This window comes from Doryrhamphus excisus, linkage group LG18 (genome assembly GCF_037039965.1).
Source record: "Doryrhamphus excisus strain RoL-2023G ecotype Guam linkage group LG18, RoL_Dexc_Guam_v1.1, whole genome shotgun sequence".
In the NCBI taxonomy this organism is placed as follows: Eukaryota; Metazoa; Chordata; class Actinopteri; order Syngnathiformes; family Syngnathidae; genus Doryrhamphus; species Doryrhamphus excisus.
Window position 1 is genome coordinate 15203154 of NC_136374.1, and position 14911 is coordinate 15218064.

At 38.7% G+C, this 14911-nt stretch overlaps 2 protein-coding genes across 3 annotated transcripts in view; one reads left to right on the forward strand and one right to left on the reverse strand.

Moving 5' to 3' along the window:
- cenpp (centromere protein P) overlaps positions 1–14911 on the reverse strand; it is a 55003-nt gene that overhangs the window by 34172 nt on the left and 5920 nt on the right. For both annotated transcript variants that reach the window (XM_058054637.2, XM_058054636.2), the window contains one exon: positions 14635–14731. In XM_058054637.2, coding sequence (XP_057910620.2) covers positions 14635–14731 — 97 coding nt within the window. The remainder of the gene's footprint in view (positions 1–14634; positions 14732–14911) is intronic.
- On the forward strand, positions 8640–12296 carry ogna (osteoglycin, paralog a). The gene is made up of 6 exons (XM_058054639.2): positions 8640–8786; positions 10015–10078; positions 10495–10659; positions 10875–11077; positions 11332–11424; positions 11582–12296. Exons 1-6 carry the CDS (start codon positions 8640–8642, stop codon positions 11750–11752), a joined length of 843 nt encoding a protein of 280 aa, XP_057910622.2. The 3' UTR covers positions 11753–12296.

Consider the following 14911-nt stretch of genomic DNA (forward strand, 5'->3'; position numbering starts at 1 on the left):
CCGTAATATATCTCACTGGGCATCACATGAATTTTCTTATGTACTCGAATGAAGTGTAGTTGACCTTGCTAGACTAAAGTGTCTAAAGCAGGGGTCTCAAACACCCGCAGGACACTAGTTTGAGGCCCCCCGCCTTGATATGAAAGTTTAATGTTAGTGCGGCCCGCGCAAGTTTGATATGGATGCTGTATGGTATCATGTACCCAGAAAAAAATATTACGTTTGATTAATGTTCATGTTAAAAGTTAAATAACTGTTAATAGTTATCCTCCCAATCCGTGCGGAAGTGGTAAATTTTTGGCTATTTAAGTTTAAAGGAAATAACTTGAAGGCTACCGTTTAGGTCGCTAGCTCTCTAGTTTGCGAGTTAGCATGTGTCTCAAGACCCTGCAGTTGCGCAATATGTTGTAAATAAAAAGAGTATAAATGTGACTATAGTCGTGTTTTGTCATGTCTACAGGGCTCTAATAATGCGTTGTTAATTTTAATCTGAAAAAAAATAATTTGTCTACCCACCAACTATATGTGGTTTCTTAAGTTTTTATTATTTGCCGTTTTATTATTATTATTATATTTATTTATTTATTACTGATTGATTGATTTTCTTTATTCTTGATTTGTTTATTTATTTTTCATCTTATTTTGTGTAGAAAAATAAAAAGTAAGATATTTGAGAACAGTGGAATGTTTTATCAGAACTTTTTTTGTAGAAAATTGGAACCAAAGCGATGTTTTAAAAAAAAATTGTTTTTAATAAATGGGTTTTTTTGGTTTTTTTTGGAAAACCTGATGCGGCCCAGTCTCACCCAGACCCGAGCTCCAGTAGCCCCCAAGTAAATTGAGTTTGAGTCCCCTGGTCTAAAGTAATATGTCTAATCATGTCAATCACCAAACTTGACAGATTTAATTAAGACATGATGTAGAGATAAAATGCGCACAAAACAATTGTAAATCTAGTGCATTCAACTGGAATACAAATTATGCAAGGTCTCTTTAGCTGAATAACTCAGCTATATTTTAGACACAACTAAATCATACACATTTTAACCACCGGACTACCTGCTAGTTGGACATTACTTGAACTCAATCATGTATCACCTTATCTGACTTCTCTCAAAATATTAGAGTAACGGCACTATGTTTCAAAAGTGAGATTCATCACCTGACTTTGTTGCAAAATATTCCCATTTGACGAGGCCAACAAACTCGCATTATTTGCAAAGATATAATCAAAAGTACCACAAATATGGCCTCCCAGAGTTTGAGCAACAAGATCCTTGTTGGTGACCCAATAAAAGCTGAGCCAGCATCCAGAACGTGAGAGGCTGGTCTTTCACAACTATGAGGGTTGTGTAAAGACAAATAATAGATTTTTTTTTTACTTGGAAATAATTATTACAGATGATTGTTTGTTGTCTTGGCCTGTGGCTCAGCCTAACAACAAAGTTTATTTCGATATACTCCCTGTACATAGCTAATACATTTCATGTGTCTTGACTTTGACCAGCCAACTGCTGCCATGGATATGGAGTGGAAAAAACTGCCTATATATGATGACAGCATGTGAGTAACTGTAGATTGACAGTACTTGCAACTAGGATCATCCAAATTTGTCAAATAAGCACAATTAAGACCATATGTGACCGAGATGCCTCAAGCCAACTGGAACGTTTTGGTCTTAAAAGTTTCAATTATTAGTCATTACGACTGTCTATTTCAGAAATGTAATACAAACCACACAAATATTTATTTCATGGACTGCAAATCAAAAGCACCGCCGGCGGGCAAACAATTAAGTTAGGCTATATAAATAGAACGCTAACAAACTAGGTGTCATTAAAATATGTTTTGTTATTGCACTTTTAAAATGTTCTATTTGATTGTACTAATATTAGTTCAAATTTCACATAGTATATACACAAGTATTTATTATATGCTTGAGGCTAGAGGCGTTCTTGTCTCCAGAACAAGTCCTTCGCAGGATCAGACTCAACAGCCTTGCATGTCTGGGGGATTTTAAGATGGCTTCACCCTCCCCCCCTGCATATGCAGACCCCATATAATGACATTACACTTTGTAGAAATTAGACTATGGGTCATCAGCCTCTTTGTTGTGGCTCCCTTTGCAATGCTTGAATATTTTTTAAACACCCGAGTGGGGAAAACGTACGTCTTTTGAAAGGAGTTAAAAAAATCCAACTTTGTGTGAGACCATGAATGCATCCTGACTGAGTTCTGACTGGTGATTGGATGAGCAGACATGATGCTATCTAGTTAAAATAAGTAATACTTTCCCAGAGCTATTTGACAATTCTAAAAAAAATACATTAGAGATCATTTAAAAATCTGCGGCATGGGAACTTGTTTGCGCCAGAGTAAACAAATCAGGTAAGTTTACACATACATTTATGTAAGTTTATCTCCAATACTAGCAAGAGTACTCCAACTCGTCTTTTCTTATCTGAACTACGTAGATACCCCAAAAATCCCTCCACTGTTGTTATTAAAATACTATATTTTGCGACTCCAGGATATTTTTCCTCAGTGGGCAAGTGGGTAAAATGGCTCTTTTCATAGTAAAGGTTGCCGACCCCTGAGTTCATCATTTTGTCCAGAAGCTGTCCGCTCAGGTTGTATTGATTTGTCTCCTTGATTGAAGTTTTATTAAAGTATTATTCTTGTCTTGTCTATTTTTAAGCTAGCAGAAAAGTTTCCCTTTAATTTCCTATTACATTAACTGCACAGACAGCACACACACTATTGTATAATGCAGTAGAGATCTTTAAAGCAGAAAATTTTGAAGAGAAATTCATTTTCTCCAAATGAAGTCTACAACAGAAGAGGCAGCAGCTGTGCTCATCGCAAATTAGCGCGGCGACAAATATGTGAGACCGCAATGGTGTCCTATTAAAACAGACTTAATTACATTAACATGGGAAGTTCCCAGAACTCCCCCTGTTCCCCGCACATGAAAAACACATTGAGTCCAACCGCAAACAACGACACAGATGAACTGTCAATGTAGCGGGCAGGCACGAGACAGGCCTACCTTACCACAGGACATGCGTGATTTAACTGAAGAAAAAGTCAACATACATACACTTTTAGGGTTTAATAAAAAATTACCATACCAGTGTGGTTAAAAAAAAACACACTTGGTTGAATTGATATATCAGACTTATTGAAGGATTTCACGTGGCTGGCCACGGGCGGGCAGTTATTATGACTCCTAAGCTCATGAGTACATAATAAAATCTAAAGTACAGTGGAACCTCCGTTTTCGGATAACTGCCTTTCTTCTCGTACACAGTCTTGTTTATCGTAAAATATTGCATATAAACTATGTTACTCTTTGGCATATCGAATCTTGTGGTACATATGGACGGCATTGCCGTCGCCAGCCAATCACAGGGCACATATAGACAAACAACCATTCACACTCACATTCATACCTATGGACAATTTGGAGTGGCCAATTAACCTAGCATGTTTTTGGAACTGCAGTTTACATTCTTTCTTTACAAAAAGATGTCGGAATCACAGTGATCAATTAGTAGTCAATTTAAAAATACATGGGTTCTGTTTTTTTTAGTGTCGAAAATCATGGAAATTCACATATATTGGTACTACTGAAAGGCTGGTATTCTGACAACCTAGGTTGTCCCATTTCTTATAATTTTGCCAACTTTTGCCATTTTTTTTGCAGTGTAATGGGTAGACATGATTTTTTGTAAAATATAAATGACTTATACATTTATAAACGTACAATATCACAGCCTTTAGAAATGGACTGGAACAATATTTACCACAGTTCACAAGTACAAATTAACTTGCCTATGAAATCTTTGCATCGTAATGGAGTCAAAGTCAGCATTAATCACTATTTTGCCAAAAGCAAAACGTTCCTTAGGGTCTTTCTGTGAATTACAGTATAGTCATCACACAGCAGTCATCGACTATCCAATACTAGCAAGCAGTAGAGACAAGTCAGTCACTAATATTCTCCATATGCGTCTTACTGATTTAGTCCAAAGCCTCGAAACTCAGTTGACAATTTAATCAGTGCTGGACTCTCCGCTACTAACACAGAATATCATCAAGACGACACACTTTATAGATATGATCAAAATCTCATTAGACATGGTTTTATTACACGAGACGACTTTAAACATCAGACTGTTTGAACGTTTTATCCAATTCCACAAGTTAACAAGCTTTTGCTTCTCATAAAATGTTGGCTTGAAATGTTTTCTGGTCACCAAAGCAGTAGGAGCACATCTAAACTTTATTTTCCAAATTCTATCTACAAGTGTCTGGGAATGAAAGTATGTTTGAAGGAATTCTAGCTCATTTTCTGTCCCAATTTCAAACTCCAAAAGCGACATAAAACAAGTCACCAATACATTCCAATGGAAGGTAGTAGAAAAGCCTCTCTATAATTGCTAAGGACCTTTGGTGGGAAGAGCTGATAGTATACCTCATGCTAAGATAAGGACTTCCAGATGACAACCATGAAATGGTCTTTACAATAAACAGTCAGCAGCTACACACAAGGAGCAGACCCTGAGATGTCCACAACATGACATGAACCAAAGATCTCGTTTAATTGACCACAGCTGAGTTTAATGGTGTCTGATGCAGCCTGAAGAAGACGCACAGTAGAAAACAAACTCAAACTATACTTAAAGATACTTAAGCCCCAAGGCTTATGGGTTTCCTGCTAGCTTCAGAGGGGAAAAAAAACATTTACCGAATAGCTGAAAGCAATTTTATATTTCGGATCACTTATGTAATGCCAACAAAAGAGGCAAAAGTACAAATTAAACATGAAAAAAATCCCTTAAATGTAAATAAAAGCAGCAAAGGATGACTGAATTGGAAGGAATTGTTTAGGATCTCGCTTTCAGGTCCGACATCAAATTGTGCACCAAGACCGTTTTTGGTTCCTCCAAAGCTTCATGTGAAACAGCAGAACTGAATCACAGTCTTCCTCTCCAACATCTGCTCTGAATTTCGCTCTGATAGCAGGAACCATGCTGCAGACGTTTCCAGCGGCAGTTCTACAGTAACCCTCAAATACTTCATCATAGTGATATGATTCACAACAAGCAAGAAATAATAAAAACTTGTCAATGGAATAAACTACATCCTATATCCATGCCAGAAGGAACATGCATTCTTGTTGCACACCCATTGTTTTTGAACGTTAATAGTATTATGTTCTTTAATTAGAATGTTTTTTATTCACTCTATATAAAATATATATACAAATTATCTGTGCTGTACTTTTATTATTTTCTCCAAGATTGAGAAAATGTAATCCACACAACTGTTACCACTATATACGTAAATTGGACTATACCAACATAAGGAATTCTCTTATACCATAAGTGTTATTTTCCTTGAGGTACATGCAGCTGTTCTGCTTTAGCTGTCCACTTAAATCCCCGGGGACTAAATTCCAAGATGGAATGCCACTAGTTGAACCAACTAAGCACAAGGAAAATCAATCACCGTATACGGGAAGGCAAAAGACTTAAAATATTACATTTACAGTAGTACAGTTATTGATTTACTCAGTCAGCAAGCTGCTGAAGTTTACCTTTGAGGCAACCGTGATTTGTTTCAATGTCACTGAATGAAAAAGATTGATGGATTATAGATCCAGTTAATTTTCATATTTGGGTATCTAGCAAAGAATCACACTGACTGCTCAGTCCTATCTTTGGCTACAATACAGTTGCTTCTTTGGTTATGTACAAGTATGCTATCTTACACCTAAATTATACCTAAATTAACGTACATATCACTCACTTTTTTCGTAAAAAAATTGATGTTCTTACAACATCCGGGTAGATGTGAAAATTGCCTCTGGACTGCTTGAATATGGAAAAAAATAACATTTAAATCTAATCAGGCTCACTTTTAATGGTGAATGATTGACACTTTAATTTCCAAAATGTTGACACTCAGTAACTCTAAGAAGAATATGGTCTTCCAATATTAAAACTGCCTAAAATGTTTCACAAGAATTGGTATTTGACAAGGCTTAACACAGATGTTCTCATAATAAAAAAAAATATTTTGTGTCCTCCATGTTGCAAAAAAGAATGTCGATATCTATCAAGTCAAATGTTGACAACAGCATTTGACAAGTGTTTCATATAACACACTGAGGCCTTAATAGTAATCGTAAAAGCAAGCATATTACATAACAAGTCTCGGAGCAAACATAAAACTGTCAGTCGGTAGCCACTGAGCGTTGGCAGGTGGCTCTGTCGGGGCTCCGTGGAGGGTTAATACATCACGGCAGTCATCAAGCACACCCCAGGCTGTGCTATGCCAAGCCAGGTGGTCCGCGATGTGGAAAGCTCCTATGCAGGCGTATCGACTTTGGATGTGGAAAGATTTCATGGACAAATGTTTTATGGTCTCGGCTGGATTCAATCTGTCACTACATACTGTAGCACCGCCTACACCTGTCATTCTAAAGGCCAGCTCACTGTTACTCTGTAATGACCATGGTGATTATTTGAACAAACGTGACTGGTTTTGAGCCGAAAAACGTGCCTGCTACAGATTGTGTAACCCTAATAATTGTATTGAAATTATTATGTATGGGTTTGGTTTTTGGGTTTGTTTTTTTTTACAAGCCAAAAATTTTGGTAATCAAGGTATAAGGGAATCCCACCCTCGGCCATCTCTGTATGGAGTTTGCATGTTCTTCCCGTGCATGCGTGGGTTTTCTCCGGGTACTCCGACTTCCTCCCACATTCTAAAAACATGCTAGGTTAATTGGCGACTCCAAATTGTCCATAGCGCTATTTGGTCCGCTTCTCCACCGTACAGTAACTCAGTGACACAGAATTAAATTCAGAAGATCAAGATTCTACAAGTAAGATTCTAAGTAATTATACTATGCGTTAATAAACAAAACAGACAACATCAGTTCGAAGCCCTTTTGAGTGGTTAGCGCGCAGACCTCACAGCGAGGAGACCCGAGTTCAATTCCACACTTGGCCATCTCTGTGTGGAGTTTGCATGCACATTCCAAAAACATGCTAGGTTAATCGACGACTCCAAATTGTCCATAGGTATGAATGTGAGTGTGAATGGTTGTTTGTCTATATGTGCCCTGTGATTGGCTGGCCACCAGTCCAGAGTGTACCCCGCCTCTCGCTCCGAAGACAGCTGGGATAGACTCCAGCACACCCCGCGACCCTCGTGATGATAAGCGGTAGAAAATGAATGAAAAAATGAATGAATGTATAATTTTAGTGAATGCCACAAGTGCTTTTTTTAATCTATTTCAATGACTAAAGAGTGTCAATGATGCCCAAGAGTGTGATGATAACCATATGCTATGCGACAAAAGCAGTACATGCACCTCTTTCCTGGCCGCTCAGTACAATATGGCTACAGTATGTCAACAATATCGATAAAGAACAGACTGTACACCGGAAAATTAGTCTTTCTGCGAAGAGACCAACCATCATGTACACAAAATTTGTGACCGTAAAACCATTTTGTAGTTGCCGGACCCTCTTCCTAGAGTCATAAAAGTTAAAAGGTGTTCATAATTGCTAACACACCTGTAACACTGCAGACTCATGTTCCTTGGGTGTTTAATCTGCCCCCCCTCCCCTTTTTCCTGTCCCTCTTCAGCCCTGAAAGGGTCACATGCTTTCTATTTAAGTGTTGTGCTGTTGAACTCATCTCTGCTTTTTCACATAGAAGAGTACCATCTCTCATTTTTCCCCCGACTGCAACTTGTCAAGCAGCGACAACAAAAAGAAGAGCTCCGGGGAAGCCCGACATGTCTCTAAGTTTGACGAAGTCTGAAGCCGGTCCAAAAGCAGCCACAAGTCAACAGCTGTTAAATACACTGAGAGGACAGGGTCTCATCATTGGAATTTTCTTGTGCAGCCAATGGAAAGTTTTCCCATAGTTTTTTGCCAGATTCAGTAATGAGGTTTTTTTTTCTATTGACTTCTGGCATAATGTAAAATTATATGAGCTGGCACATGCTTTAACCACACTTACTGAGAAGCACAGCTGTATGGGTCGGAGACATAAACTGTCCAGATTTAGTGAAAGCATCATCATCTTTCTCAGAACCATCATCATTATGTAAAGATACCAGATTGACAGCTGTCGTTGCCATTAAAAAGAATGTTTTGCAACTGTTCAAACATACAGTCATTGATATCATTAATAAATTGATGATGACCTGTGATTTACACACCACTCCGATTAGCACTCTTGAATCCGATGAACTCGGATGGTCTGTGTGAGGGTCCCGATTATTATGAAAGCATAACTTTCCTCCGAGTTTTCTATTAATACAACATACTTGCGTGATGACTGTCAGCTGTGCGCGTTTTCTAACGTTTGTATTCCATACATTCAGTATGGAGTGCCTCTCTTTCTTCCAGCAGCGAGATGATACGTGGCAAGGAAAGGGTTAAGCACTCAGCTCTACAAACTCTGCTTTTAGAGTGCTGGAAGCTCCTGGTTCAGCCTTTAAATACCGTCATTTGACACATCCCGACAGGGGCTTGAAGCAGAGAGCATCTGCTGACCCAAACTCAAACGTATAGCGAACTTTAGTGTCACTGACACATTGCTCTGGGGAAAGCATGAAGGCGCTTATACTAACGAGCATGCTGGTGCTGCTATGGCTGGGGACATGTTCAGCCAGGAGCTCTGATCACGACTCAGGATCATCACCTGGAAGGGACCTCAGCAGGTTCTTCAGCAACTATTGGAAAGTAACGAGGGCCAGGGTAGGAACTTGTGTTACTTACAACATCCTTATATATGCTGTTGTTTTACAAAAGTCTCACAAATGTGATACTGTCATTCAATTATCCTCTAATTTTGATCAATTGTTTCTCAGCAAAAAAAAGAAAGTCTTCTTATAATCTTATATTCTCACCCACTTTTGGTCAGACTGTGATTCTTTTAGCCAATATTTAGCCAATACACCCCTTTTAAGGCAAACATTTCTTCACTCAACACTCTAAAGGCTTACATCAACCACAGACACCCGAACACAACCAAAGTGCCTGAAGTGATTATAACCTTTAAAGCAGGGGTATCAAAACTTAAAGCCGACTTTAGGTCGCGGGCCACACATGACCACGCCAACCCCAAATGTGTCCTGACTGCTGACTGGATGAGCCAGGAGAAATGGGCGGCTATATAAATATGGTTGGGTTTTTTTTTTTCTGGAAAGTGATTGATGACCAAACACCTTCTTCGTCATTCTCACAGTGTTCAGCCAAAAGTTACAGTATTTTATATCAACACAAAAACATCCACAATCTGCGAGATGTGTAGCCCGGAAGAGTTTGCAACCGTGGAATTATGAGATTCCCAGTATGATTTGTTGTACTTAAAATGATTATTTTCGACTCATGCCTCTTCAGGTGTTATTTTGTACAGTAATAGTTTGAAATTGGCGTAATTTTTTGTTGTGTACAGTTAAAATATTGTTACTTTGAGTCCAAATCTGGCACCATTAGTGACTATGGGTGTGCAATTAGTGCCACATATTCTGTGGTCACTCCTGTTGAAGAAATTTACAGTAATAGTTGAAATTGACAGTGACTTTATTGTGCAGATCATCATAAGAATGTTGAGGTCTGTTTTTTCCAATTAGGCCACATAAAATTTGAGTTTGGCACATTTGATTTAAGGGGATTTAAGTCTTGATGACTGAAAATACAAGAGCAGGCCACTGGTCGTTTGATGATACTGTATTGGAATCCATGGTGTTTTACATGTAGCTGATATATTCTATTAAGTGGATAAATGTGTTTAGTCATTACTTTGTAAATATTCAGTTACATTTATGAATAAAACTAACAACCAATCATTGTTTATTGTGGAACTTATCGCTGCAAAGAAGCTGTAAGTATAAACACGGTGATAGGTCATACATACACTAAATTAAGTGTTTACTAAAACAATCCCACGTATTAAAATACATGGCTTTAATGTGTTCTGCAGAGAGCACTGCCTCCAGCTGATGAACCAGACGATAGCCCGATCCCGGCAGGGGCAGATGAATCAGGTAAGGTCAAGAAGCGGCTAACTTCATTAGTAACTGAAGCTACAGTGAAGGATACCGATGAGTTCTCAAAATAATCTCGACAAAGTTACGACATATTTGAAGAAATAGTTGAACAAACGTTGATATCTGATACGAGCTCCCCTGATAATAGTATTGTAACTGCAATTTGATTGAAACAGAGCAGAAACAAATACTTTAAAGTTGAATGCTTTCACACTGGGGAGGACAAAAATGGGAGTCCAGGGTAATCGTGGATCTTTTTGCAAAGTATACTTTATAATGTCTGCCAAGCTCATAAGCATTGTTTTGTTTGGAACTGCACGACAATGGTCCTGTTTGATGATGAAATTGTTAAATTCCTACTTTTCCTCACCGTTCACTAGACTGATGTTTGTGTGCTTGCCGCTGTGTTCCAGACCTGCCAACCTGTCTGCTGTGCGTCTGTCTAACTGGCTCAGTCTACTGCGAAGAGGTCAGCCCGGACATGACCTCTGTTCCCACCCTTCCTAAGGAAACCGCTTATCTGTACGCCCGCTTCAACAAAATAAAGAAGATCAGGACCAAGGACTTTGCTGACATTCGTAAGGCTGAAAACTGTCTACACTAAAAACACACAGATGTCTATTCAGATATTTGCCTCAGTGGACTATTTGTCTGGTTCTTTTACTGCAGAGCAGACTCCAGTTTTAGATACAATACAATTGCCACAGAAATAGAGAAAAAAGTACCATAATGACAATTACAATATGATGGGATGGCAAGACCAATGTTATGTTTCCTCCTCATGGTTCTATAGTGACATTGAGGAGGATTGACCTGACGGGGAACCTGATCTCAGAGATTGAAGACGGAGCGTTCTCGAAGCTAACTTTATTGGAGGAACTGTCGCTAGCTGACAACCGGCTAGTCAAACTCCCAGCACTCCCTGCCAAACTGAAATCCTTCAACGCCAACAACAACCTCCTGAAGACCAAGGGTGTCAAAGCAACAGCTTTTAAGGTGCGCACTAATCATCACCTTATTTTTTTAATTGCCAACACAAATAAAAGGACTGTGATCGGACAAACCAGGGGTACCTGTGAAATTGTTCCAGTAAAAAAGTTTTAATTTAAATCGATTAAACAAGGAAGTTACTAAACAAAGTTTTGGAGAGACTTTCTCATTCAATAACATGATAAAGTGTCTTCAAACGTTTGCCATGGTGTTAATTGTGTGATTCTGCATTGAATAATGTAATTTTTATAATCTGACAGAAACTGATCGGACTGGTCAACTTGTACCTGGCCGACAATGAGATGGAAGCAGTTCCACAGATCCCAGAGAAGGTTCGGATCTTACATCTACAGGTACATATCGACCTTTTTGTTTTTTAAAAACTAAGCCTCACTTGACTTCATAAACTACTGACCTTTCTGCTATTAATTATTCTGGATTTGTTTGTTTTTGTGTGGAGACTTTTTACTCGCATGGTTTCATTCTTCATTCTTTTCCCCCTCCCACCAGAACAACAATATCACAGATGTGAACATAGACACCTTCTGTAGGTCCAATGACACCTACTATCTTCGACCTAGCCTCAGCGAGGTCCGCCTGGATGGAAACCCCGTGATTCTCTCAAAGTACCCTGACAGTTTCACTTGTTTGCAAGTACTGCCTGTCGGACGGTACCGATGAAGAACCAGCAACGTTACTGTCATCCCTTCACAGTTAATGGAACAGTTTTTACTGAAAAATTCAGTGTTTTTGGGGAACTGGACCTCAACATTACAAACAGATTGCGATAAAAAAAGAAAGTGTAGAATTCTGATGAAGAATACCAAGTCAACTGTAGGGATTTATTATTGTGTAATAACTGCCTTATCATCCGTAACAGGGCCTCTACTGTAGTGCTGTCTGACAATTGGTCAAAGAATAGTGGAGTCTTAAAGTGTGACTTTTCATGAACCCGACAAGTAGCAGTAAATAGTTTCATAAGTTAACCACTGATGAATACGTTTGAAGTATTAGTTATTTCAGTCACCTCTCTAATGGCAGTATTTTGTCACAAAGCTTCATTTACAGCTTTAATTTATAAACATCACTTGAATTGAAGTAGGAACGCATTAATCGAATGTAAAGATTACTCTGATATTATTTAATCCATTTTTTGTAATCTCCCCGTGATAAATGATTACCAATGTGTATAGAATAGTGACTGTACAGTAATATGTGGATGTGATATGCCTTTTTGTTTTATTTTATATTTTAATAAAAAATTGAATTTTTTTTAGTTCTATTCTTTTATTGTCATTTAGAATCATTGTCACAGTAGAAATCACTTAGTGGAAACAAGGTCTGTCTTTTTCAGTATTGATGTAAAGGATAATTTGGCATACCAAACAAACATATCTATTGAATATACTGTATATCCTGGTAGCTCATTTAACAGCTTCTGTCAAATCAAATATTGGAAACTACGATCTTGAAGTACTAACACACGACGACAATATCCGTACATGTTTTTAAGCTGAAAAAACAGCCACACATGAGAACTTCACATCAGCGCCCGGCCACATGCTTGTAAATGTTTGTGGTTTGTAACTGCTAGGAGGCCAACCACCATGTGTGTGTTACTGTGAAACTGTGGCTGGTTCACTTGTGTTGTGGTCATTTTGCAACACACAAGACGGATTCTTTTCCAGCTTTTGTAGTTTTAATGCTTTTAATGGCTTAATGCTCCACTGTCTGTGTCATGTAATGATAGAACACCACATCCCCAACACGCTCACGCATGCACACACATTACAGTTACAAAGCTAAAAGCCTTTGCAAAATGCAAGTACAGCTAAATAAAACAGGACATAATGCAAGCAAGTAGGGAAAATATGTGTTAATCTGTCTTTTCACTCAGTACGTAAACATAGGTGGCTCCATATTACTTTTACAAATTAGTTTTTTCTGTGTTTTTACTGCTGCCTCATCTGTGGAGCCATACCAAACAATAATGATTACCAGCCCCTCAATCTAAAAAAAAAAAGGATCCATTGTATAAACTATGCACATACTTTACAGCCCAGGTTTCCAAAGAGGGCTATGCCAATTGTAATTAGTGAATAAAAATGAAATGTGAGTGTGAATGGTTGTTTGTCTATATGTGCCCTGTGATTGGCTGGCAACCAGTCCAGGGTGTACCCCGCCTCTATCCCGAAGACAGCTGGGATAGGCTCCAGCACCCCCCACGACCCTCGTGAGGATAAGCGGTAGAAAATGAATGAATGAATAAAAATAAAAAACAATTGCCGTCTAACACTCACAATTACAATTGCAACTGAACGCCTCAGGACGCAAAGAGACCCAGCATGAAGTTGTTCATTGCTCTGTGTGCATCATATGAACAAATAAGTAAGTTTGATGATTCTTTTGCGCATTAAGAGTGTTGAATCTTGAAGATTTCATTGATATTGGTGATCCAATCCCCACACAGCGCAGTGGTGAAAACCTGTCAATGCGAGTGGGGATTCCCTCCAAAAATTAGGCTTTGTCATTGGTTTTACTGTATGTATTTTTGCACTTCGGATACTGCTTTATCGTGGTTGTTAAAGTTTCCCCTTGAATTTCGTATTAAATTAATGTACAGTATCGGTAATGTCAAAGTAAATCTTTATCATTTTACTACCTGTCCAAGCCCAAAATAAAATATTTTAATTCAACTTTGACTCCTTATATTCATGTGTTGCAGAAAAGTGCACCTAATCCGTTAATGCTCATTGAAATAAGGTCCAGTGAGACTAATGAGATTTTCTGAGAAATAATTTTCCTGAAAATATTGTGTGAATGTACAGTATGTCATCAGGGGTATGTTCCGTTGGATCTCACTATACCTTGCATCTAACATTAATATATATTCTAAGCTGCAAGTCTATAAAAAAAAAAAACAAGCTATGTCCCCCAGCCGGACATTGGACACCCTCAGTAATTATGAGGGGTGTCACAAGATCTTGTGTGATTTAAATGTGATGATACATTTCATTTAAGAGAAAAGTTGTCTTATGGGCAGAGACTGTGAGCTATGGCGTGGCTACTGTGAATGCTAACACATGTATTATGGATGTTGGATTGATGGAATTTTGCCCATCATTCACAATCCTTACACATGTTTATTTCCCTTGTCTGTGCATTCCATCAATACAAAACAAGTTAGTGTAAGCTGGCTAACAATGCATGTCATTGGGATCTACCTATTTTGGCGCTAAAGCCCTAAAGAAGCCCCCCCCCCCACACACACTGAGAGATGAGGGTCAAAGCCATTAGAGTCAAACACAAGTGAACGATTTACAGCCTCCAATGCTCACATTTGGCCCGAGAGAACTCCCAGTGACTGAGGAGACATCTGGTCTCCCCTTTGAAGCAATGAAGGATGTTAAAGTGTGATGCTGGAAGGACGCTTGTCCTTGATCATCCTTCTTGTACGACATCTGCGTGTCATGTAGCAGTTAGGTGTCACGATAGCATGACAAATGTAGACATGAGGCCTCTAGTGACAATTCTAGTTCCAATGCAGCCGTGTCTCCACGTACCTGAAAGTGCTGGAAGGTCTGGCGTCGTTCGTCGATCCGGTCTGAGAAAGTCCTGAGAGTCCTGAAGAAACACAGTAGGTCTCCGCTCTCCTCCACCCTGAAAAGGTATGTCAATATTAGTTGCAAATATCAATATATGTAGACGTGTTGAGTTCAGGGACAGTACACTAAGAGATAGAGATCAGCCATTCATGAAGAAATTTTAAAAATACTTGAGTAATGGAGCTGGTTACCCTTTGAGCAAGTTGTATACGCACATATACACACTATGCAAACC